At 45.0% G+C, this 21,576-nt stretch overlaps 2 protein-coding genes across 2 annotated transcripts; both read right to left on the reverse strand.

The window, feature by feature from the left end:
* Positions 1 to 5,148: 5,148 nt before the first annotated feature.
* On the reverse strand, positions 5,149 to 6,467 carry LOC119300409. Its single transcript, XM_037577378.1, has 2 exons — positions 5,995 to 6,467; positions 5,149 to 5,704 (listed from the first exon to the last, which is right to left on the reverse strand). The coding sequence occupies exons 1-2, from the start codon at positions 6,364 to 6,366 to the stop codon at positions 5,435 to 5,437; spliced, it is 642 nt and encodes a 213-aa protein (XP_037433275.1). The 5' UTR covers positions 6,367 to 6,467; the 3' UTR covers positions 5,149 to 5,434.
* A 680-nt stretch (positions 6,468 to 7,147) lies between these two features.
* On the reverse strand, positions 7,148 to 10,553 carry LOC119300410 (acyl carrier protein 1, chloroplastic-like). Its single transcript, XM_037577379.1, has 4 exons — positions 10,357 to 10,553; positions 8,372 to 8,482; positions 7,678 to 7,818; positions 7,148 to 7,592 (listed from the first exon to the last, which is right to left on the reverse strand). Exons 1-4 carry the CDS (start codon positions 10,423 to 10,425, stop codon positions 7,464 to 7,466), a joined length of 450 nt encoding a protein of 149 aa, XP_037433276.1. The 5' UTR covers positions 10,426 to 10,553; the 3' UTR covers positions 7,148 to 7,463.
* Between the last annotated feature and the right edge of the window lie 11,023 nt (positions 10,554 to 21,576).

Raw genomic sequence — 21,576 nt, forward strand, 5'->3', positions numbered from 1 at the left:
GGGAAATTGTCACCATCGTCATCACCAACGATCCTCTCATTGGGACGGGGTCAATATCCATCAACATCTTCACCAGCACCATCTCCTCTCAAACCCTAGTTCATCTCTTGTATCTGATCTTTGTCTCAAAACCTCATATTGGTACCTGTGGGTTGCTAGTAGTGTTGATTACTCCTTGTAGTTGATGCTAGTTGGTTTATTCGGTGGAAGATTATATGTTTAGATCCTTTATGCATATTAATACCCCTCTAATTGTGAACATGAATATGATTTGTGAGTAGTTAAGTTTGTTCCTGAGGACATGGGATAAGTCTTGCTATAAGTAGTCATGTGAATTTGGTATTCGTTCGATATTTTGATGAGATGTATGTTGTCTTTTCTCTAGTGGTGTTATGTGAACGTTGACTACATGACACTTCACCATTGTTTGGGCCTAGGGGAAGGCATTGGGAAGTAATAAGTAGATGATGGGTTGCTAGAGTGACAGAAGCTTGAACCCTAGTTTATGCATTGCTTCATGAGGGGCTGATTTGGATCCATATGTTTCATGCTATGGTTAGGTTTACCTTAATTCTTCTTTCATAGTTGCGGATGCTTGCGAGGGGGGTTAATCATAAGTGGGATGCTTGTCCAAGAAAGGGCAGTACCCAAGCACCGGTCCACCCACATATCAAATTATCAAAGTAACGAACGCGAATCATATGAGCATGATGAAAACTAGCTTGATGATAATTCCCATGTGTCCTTGGGAGCTCTTTCCTTTATATAAGAGTTTTTCCAGGCTTATCCTTTGCTACAAAAAGGATTTGGCCACCTTGCTGCACCTTGTTTACTCTTATTACTTGTTACCCGTTACGAATTTCCTTATCACAAAACTATCTGTGACCGATAATTTCAGTGCTTGTAGAGAATACCTTACTGAAACCTGCTTGTCATTTCCTTCTGCTCCTCGTTGGGTTCGACACTCTTACTTATCTAAAGGACTACGATAGATCCCCTATACTTGTGGGTCATCAACCAGCAGAAGAGGCTGCTCATCAAGTTAACTCGCTCGCCAAACTGCCTCTACAAGCTCTTATTTCGACCCGTGCATCCTGTGTGCCTTGTCATGGGCCATGTCTCTAACGCGTGGCGTTGGCATGCCCGGCTAGGACACTAGCACTTCAACGGGTTGCGGAAGATGGCGCGAGGCAACCTCGTTCGTGGGCTACCTCACATCAAGCACGCCGACGAGCTGTGCGATGCGTGTCTTGCCGGGAAGCAGCGGCGCCTGCCCTTTCCCGAGAAGGCATGCTATCAGGCACAGAAACCCCTCGAGCTGGTTCATGGGGACCTCTGCAGCCCAATCACCCCGGCAACGCCAGGAGGGCGTCGCTACATCCTTCTGCTCGTTGACGATTACAGTAGGTTCATGTGGGTGCTGCTCCTCGCCTCTAAGGATAAGGCGGAGCGAGCCATCGTCAAGCAGCAAGCGGCAGCGGAGGTTGAGTGCGGCTACAAACTACACATGTTGCGCACGAACCGTGGCGGCGAGTTCACGTCGGCCACGTTCTACAAGCACTGCGCCGAGAAAGGGGTGCAACATCACCTCACAGCCTCTTACTCGCCGCAGCAGAATGGCATTGTCGAGCGGAGGAACCATACGGTGCTTGGGATGGCGCGCTGCATGCTCAAGGAAAAGTAGGTGCCGGACACGTATTGGGGGGAGGCCGTACTCACGGCTGTCTTCATCCTCAATCGCTCCTTCACAAGGAGCGTCAACGACAAGACGCCTTACGAGGCATGGTATGGGAGGAAGCCCGATGTACACTTTCTCCGCACCTTTGGCCGCGTCGGGCACGTCAAGACTACACGCCCACATGTGAAGAAGCTCGACGACAGGAGCACCCCAATGGTGTTCATGGGCTATGAGACGGGCTCTAAGACGTATAAGATGTACGACCCCGTCTCAAAGCGTGTGCATGTCTCGCGCGATGTCATCTTCGACGAAGATGCGCGATGGACTTGGGAGGTGTCGGGGGAGGCCCTGGCAAGCAGCTTCATCACTGTGGAGTACCCGATGTACTCTACAACCCCGGGAAGCAAGACCCTGCGAAGCCCGGGAGGTGTGGATCCGGGAACTGCAACCCCGAGAACACCATCCCTGGATACCCCGCCGTCAAGCAAGGTGGTTCCTGGGAGGCTGTTCGTGACCCCACCAACAGCAAGGTCGGAGTTGTTCGACTCTGACGACAGCGTTTGCGCCCCCCATAGGTTTCAGCACATGGGGGATCTCCTCGGCGAGGCTGCGACAACAACGCAACAGCCCAAGGAAGAGGACGTTGATGATGACGACGTCTTGCATCTGATGGCCGGTGAGGAGCCGAGCACATTCGCGGAGGCCGAGAAAGAGGATTGCTAGCGCCATGCGATGTTGGATGAGCTGGTGTTGATCAACGACAATACCACTTGGACACTCACCACACTGCCTGCTAGGCACCGAGCCATCGGGCTCAAGTGGGTGTTCAAGGTGAATAAAGATGAGCACGGTGCCATTGTCAAGCACAAGGCGTGCCTCATCGCAAAGGGCTACTTGCAGCATGAGGGAGTGGACTTCGAGGAAGTCTTCGCTCCGGTGGCAAGGCTGGAGTCCGCGCGGCTCATCCTTGCCGTGGCTGCTAACCGCGGGTGGGAGGTACACCACATGGACGTCAAGTCAGCGTTTCTCAATGGCAACCTTAACGAGGAGGTGTACGTCTCCCAGCCTCCAGGGTTCATTGCCAAGAACCACGAGCAGGGCGTGTATAGGCTACACAAGGCCCTGTACGGTCTCCGGCAAGCCCCAAGGGCGTGGAACACCAAGTTCGATGCAAGCCTTGCATCCCTTGGGTTCTCACGCAGCGCTTCTAAGCATGGCGTGTACTCGTGTGGCACCGCGAACACGCTGCTCATCGTCGGCATCTACATCAATGACCTGATCATCGCCGGGGCAGAGCCCGAAGAGGTTCGACGCTTCAAGGGGGAGATGCATCGTCTCTTCAGCATGAGTGACCTCAAGCTGCTACGGTACTACCTCGGACTAGAGGTGAACCAGGAGGGTGGTCGCATCACGATCACGCAGACGGCCTATGCCACCAAGATGCTTGAGCGAGCAGGCATGAAGGACTGCTATGTTATGCATGCTCCAATGGAGGCACAGCTGAAACTCAGTAAGGATAGCTCAGAGAAGGCGGTGGATGCTGCGCTCTACCGCAGCATCATCGGGAGCCTCAGGTACGTCGTGCACACCCGACCGGACATCACATTCGTTGTCGGGTACCTGAGTAGGTTCATGGAAGCCCCGACAAGCAATCACCTCGCTGCCGTCAAGCACCTGCTCCGGTACATCGCGGGTACGCTCACGCATGGATGCGTGTATCGTCGTGGCGACAGCGAGAGCTTGGTCGGGTACAGCGACTCCGACCATGCTGGTGACGTGGACTCCCGGAAGAGCACCTCAGGCATATTGTTCCTTCTCGGGAATAGTCCAGTCAGCTGGCAATCAGTGAGGCAGAAGGTTGTCGCCGCATCTTCGTGCGAGGCGGAGTACATCGGTGAGATGCTGAATCAGGACACCGCCCCTGCGCTCATCTTCGTCGACAACAAGTCGGCGATTTCTCTCTGCAAGAATCCAGTACTTCACGACCATAGCAAGCACATCGATCTCCGCTATCACTTCATACGTGACTGCGTCGAGAAAGGCACAGTGATCGTGGAGTTCATCAGGACTGGTGAGCAGAAGACGGACATCCTGACCAAGTCACTTGGTCATGTCTGGTTCCAGGAGCTGCGCGACAAAGTCAGACTTATGGACATCAAGCTTCTTTAACAGGGTTAAGGGGGAGATTGTGGGCTTCACCCTGTCTTCAACACATGCATGGTTGCATGGAAAGTAGCTAAGTAATACTCCCTCCGTTTCAAAATAGATGATCCAACTTTGTACTAACTTTGTACTCCCTCCGTTCCGAATTACTTGTCGCAGGTATGGATGTATCTAGATGTATTTTAGTTCTAGATACATCCATTTCTGCGACGAGTAATTTAGAATGGAGGGAATACAAGTTAGTATAAAGTTGGATTATCTAATTTGGAACGAAGGGAGTACTAGGCTTTCTCTGGTTAGAAAGGAGTTGAGTAGTGGACGATGAGTAGTAGTAGTCTTTCTTTAGTCAAAAGCTTAAGGTAGAGAACTAGTATTAGACTTTATCTAGTCAAAAAGGCTGAGCTGAACTAGTACTACAAGTTTGCAAGCATCCCTATAAAAGGGCATATGCACCTTCGTTGTAAATCACTCCGAGCAATAGCAAAACAACAAGTCAGTTTCATCTACTAGTGCTAGTACGTGAGCTCCTCACTTCATGTGTGTGCGCGGCAGCAGCTTGTGTGTAACTGAAACATCTAGCTAGTTCTCCTCTGTTAAGTGTACAAGTGAGAGCTATTTACTACTCCCTCCATTTCCAAATATAAGTTTTATAGAGATTTCAACGAATGACTATATGCGGAATAAAATGAGTGAATCTACACTCTAAAATATGTCTACTTACATTCGTATGTTGTAGTTCATTTGAAATGTTTAAAAAGACTTATATTCAGGAACGGAGGGAGTAGTAGTTTGGGCTAACAGCGAAATCTGAAGCTCTTCTACAGGCCATCAGGTTAGCTGAATTGTACGAAATGGGATAGGTGATGTTTGAGACGGATTGCTTGTCGGCTGTATTATCCGTCGGCCAGGATCGTGGACCTCTTGGTGTCTTAGGTCTTATACAATGAAAGGTGCTTAGAGAGATGCTTATGAAAATAAATTAGGTTTTTCTGAAGCACCGATGCCTATTTCTACAGAAGAGACGCTTAGTTAAGCTTAGTTAGAGACGCTTAGTTAAGCGTCTATTCTATACAAATAAGCACTGATGCTTAAGGAAAACCTAGTTTATTTCTCTAAGCACCTTCCTTGTACAAGGTCTTATTCCGCGAAGCAAAGCATCTGCCACAGATATGTTTTATAGATCATCAAGTCATGTACTGCCCCCGGTTATGTAATGTCCCAGCGCATGTGCTGTCGGCTTGTGGGTCGAGGGGAGCTCCTGACAGCCTACATGTTTGGCAGTCGGACTTTAATTGGAATGTTAGGTGTTCCAGATAAAAAAAGAACATCGGTCGAGCAGGACACGGTATGTCACTTGGATTCAAATTGAACAGACCACTTGCCAACGCCAACGCCAACGCCAACGCAACGCCAGGTAATTCACAAAGCTAATCTGCATGCGAATTACAGCATTTTCCCAGTGAAACAAAGCAGATTGCCTTCCCGTGGACAAACATGCCGCATCAACCCCGAAGCACTAAACACAAGGATGGTCGGGGCAGCCAGACAACTTGAGCCACCCATTGCCGATCGGCCAGCTCTGTCTGTCAACGATCACTCACCGGCTGACGGCTCCATCCTCTGCGTTATCAAACGCACCGCGGCGTTGGCGGCGGAGAAGGCCCCGTGGAAGCTCTCCTGGTACGACAGCTCCTGCAGATCCCCGACCATCTTCATCAGGATCTCTCCCACGTCAGATTGCTTCGCCGTCAGGGACTCGTGGTACGACCTTGCGGCGGTGTTGCTGATGTCCACGTTGGCCGGCTCTGGGCAGTACTCATCGTCCAGCCACTTGTGCAGCGTTCCCCTCAGCCATTCGGATTCCTGGTAAGAGGTGGAAAGATGGAGGTGGCCTTGCTCAATGACCGTACAAATGGCGTGTAAATAGACTTGAGCTAATAACAGTCCAGAAACAGGAGCAGGAGCATAACAACTTTCAGGCTACATAATAGGTTTGATAAGAAATGCAACTGGTCTCTGATAGGCATCATTAGATAAGCATGTTCACTCCCCTAATTATTATTACCCACCAACTGGAGCAAAATAACACAATCACCAGGAAGTGCTGCTACAAGACTAAATGAGATGACGGAGATGGAATCATGGATGCGAACCTGTGCTGCTCCTGTGGGCGTGAGCCAAGAATCAGGCACCCTCAGCTCCTGCACGCGGTTGTCCTTGTCACTGCCGCGGCCGGCAGCGCGAGGAGCATGGGGCAAGAGCCGCCGTGGAGAGGAGGCGTTGATGGAGATGGAGGTCGAGAGTGGGGAGGACGGGCTGACGGGGGAAAAACGAAGAAAGGTCGCGCCTTCGAGGGAGAAGCACAAGCGAGGCCATGGAGGAGAAGGGCGGAGGATGAGGTAGAAGATTCCATTTTCCCTTTCTTCTTTTTTTCTCTTCCTTTTTCTTATGGTTCTTCTATGTCTACTTCTTTTCTCGAGAGGTGAGGTGTGGTGTGTGTCCCTTTCCGGCTTATTGAACAACATAATTATATATTTTCCAAAATTCTGAAAAAAAGATTGTACATGCAGTTAAAGATGCATATTAAATGTTAGTTCAAAAAATGAGCCTTGCTAACGAATGCGTATATGTACTGCACGTCTTAGGTCGGGCGAGCGGGCGGGCCACTTTTACAAATATGACCATCGTGCCCTTACTAACGAAGAGGTATCGAATAATCTGAGCCTATTATGTGTTTAGGGGGTGTACCAAAGTAGAAGTGTCAAGAATATGATGCATATTAATGTCGATTTGAAAATATGAAAAAGTTGTGACCTGTGCAATATAAACAATTTGTTTTTTCCTTCACAATTGAGATCTTTCTTATTTCTAAACTAAAATTATACTCGTATAAACTTTATAAAACAAAAGCATATGGAATTTTGCAGATTTTTTTGTGTTAATCATGTTCTTCCAAAAAACAGATAAGGGCTAAAATGCCGCTTTGGCTGACTTAAGATTAAGTGAGCCCAAATTAGTTCGAGGGGGGAAAGTAGATTTTCTTCCCTCTGAATGTGCTTGTTTCTTTTTATTTTGGGTGCTATAATGTGCTTCATTCTTAAAAGTTCAACAAAACAACACCATAATGATGCAAGCAAGACATTATCAAAAATTAATAATCTAGCAAGCGAGTGATCATATGGGGAAAAAAAATTATGGCGGAACCAAGAATCGGAGACCCTCTTTATGAAAAATGGGTCATAGCTGTGGTATGAAAGAAAAGAAACAATACATTCACAGCTGTATAACTTCTCATACATGCAAAAAAAACACAAAATGCAGTGATTCTTCAATCTTCATAGGTCCATTAGCTTTTCTATAACAATAGTACAACACATATGAATTCGAACTTAGGACATGGTCCTAGCTTGTTTATGAAGCCTTTGGGTAATTAACCCTAAGCAACAACACAAAATCTCAAGAGGATGAAGAAAGAACAAATGGTAATGAACACACAACATAGACTGAATGCAAAGCTGTCCATAAATTATTTTCTCTCGCCCCAAATGCGACCGAAAAATCAGAAGCCCACAGATCCAGACGACACCTTTGCCTTCTAAAGCTGTCCAATGAACCGAGGCACTTACGCGGTCTTCTCTGTCACAAGCTTCTCGATAAGGTCCGCTGCATCCTGCACGGTTGCAATGTCCTGCGCGCTTGTTTCATCAACGGTGATGTTGAACTCTTCCTCGAGGCCCATCACAATCTCAACCTGCAAAACATAATCGGTGTTACGTATGAACGGCGCTGCTTTTGGGCTACTGCCATTTCTGTGGGATGGGGAGTTGCGGATTTACCGTATCCAGTGAGTCAGCACCAAGTTCAGAAAATTTTGACTCCGCTGTGACAGGGGTCCCATCAGGGACTGCCAGCTGCTTCTTGACTATCATACAAACCTTGTCGACTGTCTCTTTCTTGGCCTGTGTCTCACCTGTGGCCTGCTCAAGAAACGAATGAACGTCACTACCTCAAATCAGTACATCGAGCGTGGCTGAAACATTTGCCATCTTTATCTGATAATGTTACCCAAGGAAGATTTTTACTGCACCTATGGTGTCTAGACTGCAATTTGAAAGAACATTTGCCATGAAATGATTAAAAGACCTGCCCATATTTAATGTTTCAATTACCGCCAGTGTAAACAATTCTCACCTATTTTAACCCTAAACTTATTTACATATTTCAATTACTGCCAACGCAAACAGTTCTCACCTATTTCAATCTCAAACTTGTTCACACATTTTAATATACAAAAAATATTTTAAAAATGACGTACGTCGAGGAAGAACTAGACATCAGTTTTATTAAGATAAGAGTTCCAGATCGAACCCAGGCTGCCTAGCCCACCATCCATGGTGCTAGCCAGTAAGCGCCTGGGTGAATCACTTGGCCACCTATAGAAGTACAAAGGTTCGGAAAAAAAGATATAGATATTGTGAACGCATGGTGGCAAACTTTTACTATTGCGACAGAGAAGAAATGTGTGCCTACCGAACAACAAATCTTAAACCGAAGTGAACTCGGTCTTGAACTGATGGATACAAAGCTCATCTTCTGGCTACGGAAGGAAACTGAGCTCCGGCTCGAAATTACATTAGCCACCTGCAACGAACCAAGAAATTGTTTCCATAACTGAACTGTTCAAACACACAGACCACAGAAAAAAAATAGTACAGAAAAAATGCATGAACTATTTGAAATTAATAAAGTGCAGTTGATCAACCAAATGCAAATTAATCCCTTGAAAATAGATAAAGCAAGCAATACGACATGATGGACTCGCGCAGGAGGTCGTCGCTGTCTGGCGTCGTGGTGGCGTCGGCGGCAGCTAGACCGGGCAACGTTCATGCAGCAGTACAGCTCTGAAGATGGATTGGTGGCAGGTGGCTGCGGCGGCCTCATACCTGGCAGGCGTCCTGGTTGAGGAGCACGCTGGACTGGTGGGTGCCCATACCCGGCAGGCGTCCTGGTTAGGACATCAGGTCTTAGATGTTAGGTTTGGCTGCGAGGTCTGTTTGGTATTAGGCCCAGACTATCAGCATCCCTTCATCAATTGGATAGGAGTAGCGACACTTTTGTTGCCTAGACGGCGGCTTCAGTCTTACTATTGTATGCCTTTGTAAGGTCTTGTGTGAATAATTAATAAAGTGGCTGCATGCATCGTCCAGATGCAGAGGCCGGGGGTCCTCCTCCATTTCTAAAAAAAAAACTCACAGATTTCGAGCCAGAGTGCCATGATGGAACTTCTGCTCACTCGTTTTGCAAAGTTGCCAAATGGGCCAAAAGGGTCAGGGTGATCAGTGCTCTGGATCCTTGAGCTTGTCGGCACCTGCGCAGTCAGCTGCAGTTTCGAACGAGGATGCGTCGTTGAGCAGCGCTTTCGAACCAGAATGTGAAATAATCGTTGGGCTGCGCTTCAAACCAGAGGAAGGAATGAACTACTAGTGCCTTTCTGATACAAGTGTCCTGCTTCCTGGCTGGCAACCAGCACTGCAAATTTTCATGAATTATCCGGTCTAGGTATTCGAAATTTAATCCAAGACATTGGTGTAATACACAAGGATCACGATGCAACCATGTGTCAACCAAGTTTCTCAAATACCAGGCCTAACATGAAACTAGTCATGTTGAACCCAAAAATACCCCCAAATGGATTCTGGAATCTAATAGTGCAGGACACTCCGGGTCAGACCGGAGGCACATGGCAATATACAACTGTAAAATAAAGGCCGGCATTTTTTATTTGGCTAACGCATCAACATCGATGTGGAGAGCAACACATTGGTAAAGAACTGTTGATCTAATTCAGCAAGATCTGAAGCATGTGATGTGCTTGGGTGGCTTCCCAGAGCTTTGCATCTTCTGAACCAGGCTACATTAGAATACTAAACTGAAAATTTTAAAATAAGCCTTACTGAGCCATCCAGATCCAGTTGCAATGCCGGCTACGTTAAACGCAGCCATTTTGGAATCTTTGAAGTTTGTACTAAAATAAATCAAATTGTCAACATCCGTTAGTAAATATGTGTAAATAAGCAAATTTTCCCACCAGTGTAAGGTTAATTAACCTCATAGGTAAGTTAAAGCTTTTCTGCCTTTCTGACCATACTATACCAGTTCAAATGTACCTATTTCTCTCTAGATAAATGAATATATGGACTGAACGCATGGGCTCATCTTATGATGTGCTCAATATATACTCCATTTAGTGGGTATTGTTTTTTCAACACTAAGTGTGGAAATTACAGGCATGTGAGAAACATCGCCAAGATATCAAAAGAGGAAGCATGTTTATGCTACTCAGTGAACTATTGAATCAAACCAAGAAAGCATCTATTCATCCAAGTATCCAACCAAATCAACCACGAACTTAGAAGAAACACACAGGAATAGCCTAGGAATCTCATGAATCGCAAGCTAAAACTATGCAAATGACCAAATCTGTGACAAGACAGCGGTCAGTCCGAGAACGGCACCTGGCTGGACAGCCGCCGGCGGACGGCGGACGGCGAGAAGGAGGCAACGGCGGCGAGGCAGTGCGCCATGGGTTGGCCGGCTGAGCTGCTCGGTAGAATTTGGGGGCGGTGGGAAGAGGCCGGCTGGTAGGTGGAGTGCTACTCTGCTCGGGAGGTCCTCGGCTCTGGAGCTGCTACCAACCAATGGTGGCAATTATAGTGCAGATAGGAGATAAAATAGATAGGCTTAGGATAAAGTGTCCAAAAGAACGCTGATGCACTATACTCCGAGAGAAAAATGGAAGAAAATAAATTCAGAGTATATCTGTATGGATATCTCAGCCGTGGATGTGCAAAATGGATATACATGTGACATGTCATGCCACATTTGTGAAGTTCGTGAGTTTGCAGGGTTTCTTCTACTCCCTCCGTTCACTTTTATAAGTCATTTCAGACAACTGAAAATAAACTACTTTACACCTTGTTTAAAATGTCTTCAAGGCCTTATAAAAATGAACGGAGGGAGTACATCACTTTTTTCTTTGTGTCGTGGTACCTACTCCTTGTACAAAACGAAATATAATTTTTCAAAGGAAATTTTAACTAGGTAGGGTCTCACAGAACACCCCCACAGCCATTGGATCCAGATCACGCGAATAGCAGTCTTAAAAAAATGCAGGCATTTTTTTGCACTACATGGCATCTTACTCTACCAATAATGACAATTTTCTGAAATATTGCATGGCAATTTGAGGAAAAACGTCAACATTCCTCATATATTGAGGTCCTAAAAAAATTCGACACCAACAAGGAAGGAGCCCTATGGTTTTTAAAAAATAAAATAAGAAGATGTGAGACTCACGCTCGAACCTGGGGTTCAAACCTGCATCGGGTGAGACGCACAACAACATTCCAACCACTAGGCTAAGAGAAATATAATCATCGTTCCTATGTCCTAAAAACTCTGTGGTCGTTATTCTATACATCAATAAGATTGACACTTAACTTTCCTCCAACGCTGAATGGCAAAAGGGGTCTCTCTCAACCGATGATGCGATGGCAAGATCTAAGGTTCTTGATCCGTGACCTAGTATTTAAGATTCAAGGCAGGAGATCGAACCCATAATTTGCTTTGTCTTCCTGTACACCCGAGCCATCAGATCAGCCTTGAACCAATGATGTAAATGTGAGATTAAGCTACAACTTCATGGTGCATCATGATGCAAGTCACATGGCCCCTGATTTAACATTGAGCCTCTCGTCATCTCTGTATACAACATCCAATCCGGCATCCAACTTGAAAGTGCAACTAGTCTCGCGGTGGTTTTAGAGCTTCAAATAGCTTGCCAGCCCTCCTGGGACAACAGTGAGTTGTCGACAACATAGTTGTAACAACACGACACCTCGGACAGGGAACCACTGGAGGACATCCCTATGCGAAAACATCGGTTGTGTTAAGCACCCATATAACTGCTCTCTGTAGGGCTTGCGTTTAAACCTAAAGGCCGGATTGCCTTGCACCACTAGGCATCCCCAGAACAAGCAGGTCACCAGGAGCACTCTTCATTGGCCTTTGGCTAGAGAGGTAGAAGTCAATGGCTAGTTAACGCAAGTATCTTAAATATACAATCTCGAGCAACATCGACAACGTCGCCGGTATACAAATAAAAACGTCAATTCAACTCAAAACGGCTTAAAAATAATTTTATAGGCCATCTATAAGCCTATCTAGATGACAATACTTTTCGAAGATTCGAGCAAAGGGCATGACCTTCTAGAAATTGATCTTCGGCTTGATTTCTTTCCTGTTGGCACCCTTTGGACCATCCCTGGCAACCGTTGATGTCTACTACACAACTTATTCTTATAGACTCGTGTTGAGCCTCAAGCACAGAGTTTTGTAGGACATCAGCAAATTTCCCTCAAGTGCAATGACCTAACGTTTATCAATCCATCGGAGGTGTATGATGAAGATGGTCTCTCTCAAAAAACCCTGCAATCGAATACACCAAATCTCTTGTGTTCCCAACACACCAAATACAATGGTAATTTGTATAAGTGCACTAGTTTGGCGAAGAGATAGTGATACGAGTGTAGTATGGATAGTAGATATAGATTTTCGTAATATGAAAAATATAAAACAGCAAGGTAGCAAGTGATAAAATGGAGCACAAACGGTGTTGCAATGCTTGAAAAATAGGCATAGGGTTCATACTTTCACTAGTGCAATCTCTCAATAATGCTAATATAATTGAATCATATAACAATCCCTCAACGTGCGACAAAGAATCACTCCAAATTTCTTATCAAGCGGAGAACATAAGATGAAATTGTTTGTAGGGTACGAAACCACCTCAAAGTTATCCTTTCCGATCAATTTATTGAGCTATTCCTATAAGTGTCACAAACGGCACCAAAGTTTGTAACAAAATAACACCATCTGATACACACAACCAATTCTAATGTCACCTATATACTCTGATGTCACCACAAGTATCCGTGAATTGATCATTCGATATGCATGAAACAACTTCAGATTCATAATATTCAATCCAGCACAAAGAACTTCAAAGAGTACCCCAATGTTTCTACTAGAGAAAGAAGGACGAAAACGTGTATCAACTCCTATGCATAGATTACCCCAATGTATGATAATCTGCAAGCTGAATACTAAAAGGATTGAGAAGAGGGGTCTAGAGGGGGGTGATTAGACCCTTAACAAGCAAAAATGGTAGTTTTTAATTTTCCCAAGTTAAGGTTGAGTTTAGCACATGTTAAAGCACACATAATGCATTTTACACAAGCATAGCAAGAGTATGAGCGGCAGAAAGAGCAAAGCATGCAAGTGCAAGAATGTAAAGTGATGGGATTGGAGTGTGCAAGCGCAATGGAGACGCGGAGGATTTTTGGCATGGTTCCGATAGGTGGTGCTATCGCACGTCCATGTTGATGGAGACTTCAACCCACGAAGGGTAATGGCTGCGCGAGTCCACGGAGGGGTCCACCCATGAAGGGTCCACGAAGAAGCAACCTTGTCTATCCCACCATGGCCATCGCCCACGAAGGACTTGCCTCACTCGGGTAGATCTTCATGAAGTAGGTGATCTTATTGCCCTTACAAACTTCTTGGTTCAACTCCACATCACGACGGAGGCTCCCAAGCGACACCTAACCAATCAACAACGTGTTCATGATAAACTCCTTGCTCCCGTGTGCTTCAAATGATAGTCTCCCCAACACTCAACTCTCTCTCACACAGATTTGGCTATGGTGGAAGAAGGATTTGAGTGGATAGCTGAACGAAATATGCCCTAGAGGCAATAATAAAGTTATTATTTATATTTCCTTATATCATGATAAATGTTTATTATTCATGCTAGAATTGTATTAACCGGAAACTTAGTACATGTGTGAATACATAGACAAACAGAATGTCACTAGTTTGCCTCTACTTGACTAGCTCATTGAATCAATGATGATTATGTTTCCTAACCATAGACATGAGTTGTCATTTGATTAACGGGATCACATCATTAGAGAATGATGTGATTGACTTGACCCATTCCGTTAGCTTAGCACGATGATTGTTTAGTTTGTCGCTATTTCTTTCTTCATGACTTATACATATTCCTATGACTATGAGATTATGCAACTTACGAGTACCGGAGGAACACTTTGTGTGCTACCAAACATCACAACATAACTGGGTGATTATAAAGGTGCTCTACAGGTGTCTCCGATGGTACTTGTTGAGTTGGCATAGATCGAGATTAGGATTTGTCACTCTGATTGTCGGAGAGGTATCTCTGGGCCCTCTCGGTAATGCACATCACTATAAGCCTTGCAAGCATTGTGACTAATGAGTTAGTTGTGGGATGATGTATTACGGAACGAGTAAAGATATTTGCCGGTAACGATATTGAACTAGGTATAAGGATATTGACGATCGAATCTCGGGCAACATACCGATGAAAAAGGGAACAACGTATGTTGTTATGCAGTTTGACCGATAAAGATCTTCATAGAATATGTTGGAACCAATATGAGCATCCAGGTTCCGCTATTGGTTATTGACCGGAGACGAGTCTCGGTCATGTCTACATAGTTCTTGAAGCCGTAGGGTCCGCAAGCTTAAAGTTCGGTGATGATCGGCATTATGAGTTTATGTGTTTTGATGTACCGAAGGTAGTTAGGAGCCCCGAATGTGATCACGGACATGACGAGGAGTCTCGAAATGGTCGAGACGTAAAGATTGATATATTGGACGGCTATATTCGGACACCAGAAGTGTTCTGGATGGTTTCAGAGAAAACCGGAGTGCCGGAGGGGTTACCGAAACCCCCCGGGGAAGTATTGGGCTTTAGTGGGCCTAAGGGGAGAGAGAGGACAGCAACCCAGGAGGTGGCGCGCCCCCTCCCATGAGGAGTACGAATTGGACTAGGGGAGGGGACGCGGCCCCTCTTTCCCTCTCCCTCTCCCTCTCCCTCTCTTTCCTTCCCCCTTCCCCCTTCCTAGTAGGACTAGGAAAGGATGGATCCTACTCCTACTAGGAGGAGGATTCCTCCTCTCCTTGGGGCGCACCAAGGCCGGCCGGCCTCCTCCCTTGCTCCTTTATATACGGGGGTGGGGGGGGCACCCAAAGACACACAAGTTGATTGTTGCAAGCCATGTGCGGTGCCCCCCTCCACCATAATCCACCTCGATCATATTGTAGCAGTGCTTAGGCGAAGCCCTGCGTCGGTAGCAACATCATCACCGTCATCACGCCGTCATGCTGACGGAACTCTCCCTCAAAGCTCTGCTGGATCGGAGTTCGTGGGACGTCATCGAGCTGAACGTGTGTTGAACTCGAAGGTGCCGTGCGTTCGATACTTGGATCGGTCAGATCGTGAAGACGTACGACTACATCAACCGCGTTCTCATAACGCTTCCTCTTACGGTCTACGAGGGTACGTGGACGATACTCTCCCCTCTCGTTGCTATGCATCACCATGATCTTGCCTGTGCGTAGGAATTTTTTTTGAAATTACTGTGTTCCCCAACAGTGGCATCCGAGCCAGGTTTATGCATAGATGTTATATGCACGAGTAGAACACAAAGGACTTGTGGGCGTGGGTATATACATATTGCTTGCCATCACTAGTTGATTCTTGATTCAGCGGCATTGTTGGATGAAGCGGCCCAGACCGACATTACGCGTACGCTTATGCGAGACTGGTTCTACTGACGTGCTTTGCACACAGGTGGCTAGTGGGTGTCTGTTTCTCCATCTTTAGTTGAATCGGATTCAATGAACAAGGTTCTTTCTGAAGATCAAAAAGCAATCACTATACCGCGTTGTGGTTTTTGATGCGTAGGTAAGAACGGTTCTTGCTTAGCCCGTAGCAGCCATGTAAAACTTGCAACAACAAAGTAGAGGACGTCTAACTTGTTTTTGCAGGGCATGTTGTGATGTGATATGGTCAAGACATGATGCTAAATTTTATTGTATGAGATGATCATGTTTTGTAAACACAGTTATCGGCAACTGGCAGGAGCCATATGGTTGTCACTTTATTATATGAAATGCAATCACCATGTAATTGCTTTACTTTATCACTAAGCGGTAGCGATAATCGTGGAAGCAATAGTTGGCGTGATGACAACGATGCTTCGATGGAGATCAAGGTGTCAAGCCGGTGACGATGGTGATCATGACGGTGCTTTGGAGATGAAGATCACAGGCACAAGATAATGATGGCCATATCATATCACTTATATTGATTGCATGTGATGTTTATCTTTTATGCATCTTATTTTGCTTAGATCGACGGTAGCATTATAAGATGATCTCTCACTAAATTTCAAGGTATAAGTGTTCTCCCTGAGTATGCACCATTGCGAAAGTTCGTCGTGCCGAGACACCACGTGATGATCGGGTGTGATAAGCTCTACGTTCACATACAACGGGTGCAAGCCAGTTTTGCACACGCAGAATACTCGGGTTAAACTTGACGAGCCTAGCATATGCATATATGGCCTCAGAACACTGAGACCGAAAGGTCGAGCGTGAATCATATAGTGATGTTCACCATTGAAAACTACTCCATCTCACGTGATGATTGGACATGGTTTAGTTGATATGGATCATGTGATCACTTAGATGATTAGAGGGTTGTCTGTCTAAGTGGGAGTTCTTAAGTAATATGATTAATTGAACCTTAATTTATCATGAACTTAGTACCTGATAGTATTTTGTATGTCTATGTTGTTGTAGATAGATGGCCCGTGCTATTGTTCTGTTGAATTTTAATGCATTCCTTGAGAAAGCAAAGTTGAAAGATGATGGTAGCAATTACACGGACTGGGTTTGTAACTCGAGGATTATCCTCATTGCTGCACAGAAGAATTACGTCTTGGAAGCACCACTAGGTGCCAAACCCGTTGCATGAGCAATGCCAGATGTTATGAACGTCTGGTAGAGCAAAGCTGATGATTACTCGATAGTTCAGTGTGCCATGCTTTACGGCTTAGAACCGGGACTTCAATGACATTTTGAACGTCATGGAGCATATGAGATGTTCCAGGAGTTGAAGTTAATATTTCAAGCAAATGCCCGGATTGAGAGATATGAAGTTTCCAATAAGTTCTACAGCTGCAAGATGGAAGAGAATAGTTCTGCGAGTGAGCATATACTCAAAATGTCTGGGTATAACAATCACTTGATTCAACTGGGAGTTAATCTTCAATCACTGCCACCAAGCTACAAGAGATTCATGATGAACTATAATATGCAAGGGATGGATAAGGCAATTCCCAAGCTCTTCGCAATGCTAAAGGCTGCGGAGGTAGAAATAAAGAAGGAGCATCAAGTGTTGATGGTCAACAAGACCACCAGTTTCAAGAAAAAAGGTAAAGGGAAGAAGGGGAACTTCAAGAAGAACGGTAAGAAAGTTGCTGCTCAAGTGAAGAAGTCCAAGTCTGGACCTAAGCCTGAGACTGAGTGCTTCTACTACAAAGGGACTGGTCACTGGAAGCGGAACTGCCCCAAGTATTTGGCGGATAAGAAGGATGGCAAGGTGAACAAAGGTATATGTGATATACATGTTATTGATGTGTACCTTACTAATGCTTGCAGTAGCACCTGGGTATTTGATACTGGTTTTGTTGCTAATATTTGCAACTCGAAACAGGGGCTACGGATTAAGCGAAGATTGGCTAAGGACGAGGTGACGATGCGCGTGGAAAATGGTTCCAAAGTCGATGTGATCGCGGTCAGCACGCTACCTCTACATCTACCTTCGGGATTAGTTTTAGAACTAAATAATTGTTATTTGGTGCCAGCATTGAGCATGAACATTATATCTGGATCTTGTTTGATGCGAGACGGTTATTCATTTAAATATGAGAATAATGGTTGTTCTATTTATATGAGTAATATCTTTTATGGTCATGCACCCTTGAAGAGTGGTCTATTTTTGATGAATCTCGATAGTAGTGATACACATATTCATAATATTGAAGCTAAAAGATGTAGAGTTGATAATGATAGTGCAACTTATTTATGTCACTGCCGTTTAGGTCATATTGGTGTAAAGCGCATGAAGAAACTCCATTCTAATGGACTTTTGGAAACACTTGATTATGAATCACTTGGTACTTGCGAACCATGCCTCATGGGCAAGATGACTAAAACGCCATTCTCCGGAACTATGGAGCGAGCAACAGATTTGTTGGGAATCATACATACTGATGTGTGTGGTCTTTTGAATGTTGAGGCTCGCAGCGGGTATCGTTATTTTCTCACCTTCACAGATGATTTGAGCAGATATGGGTATATCTACTTGATGAAATATAAGTATGAAACATTTGAAAAGTTCAAAGAATTTCAGAGTGAAGTGGAAAATCATCGTAACAAGAAAATAAAGTTTCTACGATATGATCGTGGAGGAGAATATTTGAGTTACGAGTTTGGTCTTCATTTGAAACAATGCGGAATAGTTTCGCAACTCACGCCACTCGGAACATGATACGTCTCCAACGTATCTATAATTTTTGATTGCTCCATGCTATTATATTATCTATTTTGATGTTAATGGGCTTTATTTTACACTTTTATATCATTTTTGGGACTAACCTACTAACCGGAGGCCCATCCCAAATTGCTGTTTTTTAACCTATTTTAGGGTTTCAAAGAAAAGGAATATCAAATGGAGTCCAAACGGAATGAAACCTTCGGGAACGTGATTTTCTCAACAAACATGATCCAGGAGACTTGGAGTGGCCGGCAAGAAACAAGGGAGGAAGGCACGAGGTAGGGGGCGCGCCCTCCACCCTCGTGGGCCCTCTGTTGCTCCACCGACGTACTTCTTCCTCCTATATATATCCACGTACCCCCTAAACATCCAGGAGCACCACAAAAACCTAATTCCACCGCGAAAACCTTCTGTACTCGAGAGATCCCATCTCGGGGCCTTTTCCGGAGCTCTGCCGGAGGGGGCATTGATCATGGAGGGCCTCTACATCAACTCCATGGCCTCTTCGGTGATGTGTGAGTAGTTTACTTAAGACCTACGGGTCCATAGTTATTAGCTAGGCTTCTTCTCTCTCTTTGGATCTCAATACAAAGTTCTCCTCGATTTTCTTGGAGATCTATTGTGACGCCCCGAGACCAATGCGCCAGGTGTCTTCCAGTTATTCGCTGTCTTTGCCATGTCATTCGCTTGCGTGTTGCGTCTTGTCATGTCATCATGTGCATTGCATCATGTCATCATGCAACCCGTTTAAAAAAAACTCAACCAAATAAACCGTATGGATCTTTGATCCATTTAAACCAAGGGGACTCACATGGTGATTGCTCTTTATAACATATTCTCCCAATACTTTAGGGAGCTATAAAAATTATATTCCAATAATTTGGAATCACCCATAAACACACTTGCAAAAATGCCAATGCCTTTGTTATCACAACTCTTGGCCTCTAACTTTGCTATATATCCTTTCTCCATTTTCTGGAGCCCGAGGGTCATCTTTATTTTAACCCCCTAGGCGAGTGCTCCTCTGAGTGTTGGTCCAAAACAGAGCCACTTGCAGCGCCACCTCGGGGAAACTTGAAGGTTGGTTATAGTTGTATGTAGTGTTCATCCGGTGTGCCCTGAGAACGAGATATGTGCAGCTCCTATCGGGATTTGTCGGCACATTCGGGCGGCTTTGCTGGTCTTGTTTTACCATTGTCGAAATGTCTTGTAACCGGGATTCCGAGTCTGATCGGGTCTTCCTGGGAGAAGGAATATCCTTCATTGACCGTGAGAGCTTGTGATGGGCTAAGTTGGGACACCCCTGCAGGGTTTGAACTTCCGAAAGTCGTGCCCGCGGTTATGGGCAGATGGGAATTTGTTAATTTCCGGTTGTAGAGAACTTGACATTTAACTTAATTAAAATGCATCAACCGAGTGTGTAGCCGTGATGGTCTCTTTTCGGCAGAGTCCGGGAAGAGAACACGGTCTCGTGTTATGCTTGAACGTAAGTAGTTTCAGGATCACTTCTTGATCATTATAGCTTCTCGACCATGCTTTGCTTCTCTTCTCGCTCTTATTTGCATAAGTTAGCCACCATATATGCTAGCGCTTGCTGCAGCTCCACCTCACTACCCCTTTTCCTACCCATAAGCTTAAAGAGACTTGATCGCGAGGGTGTGGGATTGCTGAGTCCTCATGACTCACAAATACTTCCAAACAGTTGCAGGTGCCGATGATACCAGTGCAGGTGACGCAAATGAGCTCAAGTGGGAGCCCGATGAAGATCTTGATCGTAGTCTTGTTTCATTTCCAGTTGATCAGTAGTGGAGCCCAGTCGGGGCGATCGGGGATCTAGCATTAGGGGTTGTCTTTCTTTATTTGGTTCCATAGTTGGACCTTGATTGTATTCTGGATGATGTAATGCTATATTTATGTATTGTGTGAAGTGGCGATTGTAGGCCAACTCTTTATCCCTTTCTTATTCAGTACATGGGATGTGTAAAGATTACCCCTCTTGCGACATGCCTACTATGCGGTTATGCCTCTAAGTCATGCTCCGACACGTGGGAGATATAGCTGCATCGTGGGTGTTACATATATTCGATGTAATCTTATTTTGTGGTGTGTTTGTCGAGATCCGATGAATTGTGGGTTTATGATCCAGATTATCTATGAACAATATTTGATTCTCCTCTGAATTCTTTTATGTATTATTGGTTTATCTTTGCAAGTCTCTTCGAATTATCAGTTTGGTTTGGCCTACTAGATTGATCTTTCTTGCAATGGGAGAAGTGCTTAGCTTTGGGTTCAATATTGCGGTGTTCGATCCCAGTGACAGAAAGGGAACCGATACTTATTGTGTTGTTTCCATCGAGGATAAAAAGATGGGGCTTATATCATATTGCATGAGTTTATCCCTCTACATCATGTCATCTTCCTTAAAGAATTACTCTGTTCTCTTGAACTTAATACTCTAGATGCATGCTGGATAGCGGTCGATGTGTGGAGTAATAGTAGTAGATGCAGGCAGGAGTCGGTCTACTTGTCTCGGGCGTGATGCCTATATACATGATCATACCTAGATATTCTCATAACTATGCTCAATTCTATCAATTGCTCGACAGTAATTTGTTTACCCACCATAATACTTATGCTCTTGAGAGAAGCCACTAGTGAAACCTATGGCCCCCGGGTCTATCTTCCATCATATTAATCCTCCAATACTTAGTTATTTCCTTTGCCGTTTATTTTACTTTGCATCTTTATTTCTCTTTATCATAAAAATACCAAAAATATTATCTTATCATATCTATCAGATCTCACTCTCGTAAGTGACCGAGAAGGGCTTGACAACCCCTTTATCATGTTGGTTGCGAGGTTCTTATTTGTTTGCGTACGTAGGTGCGTGTGACTTGAGCGTGATCTCCTACTGGATTGATACCTTGGTTCTCAAAAACTGAGGGAAATACTTACGCTGCTTTACTGCATCACCCTTTCCTCTTCAAGGGAAAACCAACGCAGTGCTCAAGAGGTAGCAGAACACCACAACATAATGGTGTGTCCGAACGTTGTAATCGTACTTTACTAGATATAGTGAGATCTATGATGTCTCTTACTGATTTACCGCTATCGTTTTGGGGTTATGCTTCAGAGACGGCTGCATTCACGTTAAATAGGGCACCACCTAAATCCGTTGAGACGACGCCTTATGAACTATGGTTTGGCAAGAAACCAAAGTTGTCGT

The sequence above is a fragment of the Triticum dicoccoides genome, chromosome 5A (genome assembly GCF_002162155.2).
Source record: "Triticum dicoccoides isolate Atlit2015 ecotype Zavitan chromosome 5A, WEW_v2.0, whole genome shotgun sequence".
Lineage (NCBI taxonomy): Eukaryota > Viridiplantae > Streptophyta > Magnoliopsida > Poales > Poaceae > Triticum > Triticum dicoccoides.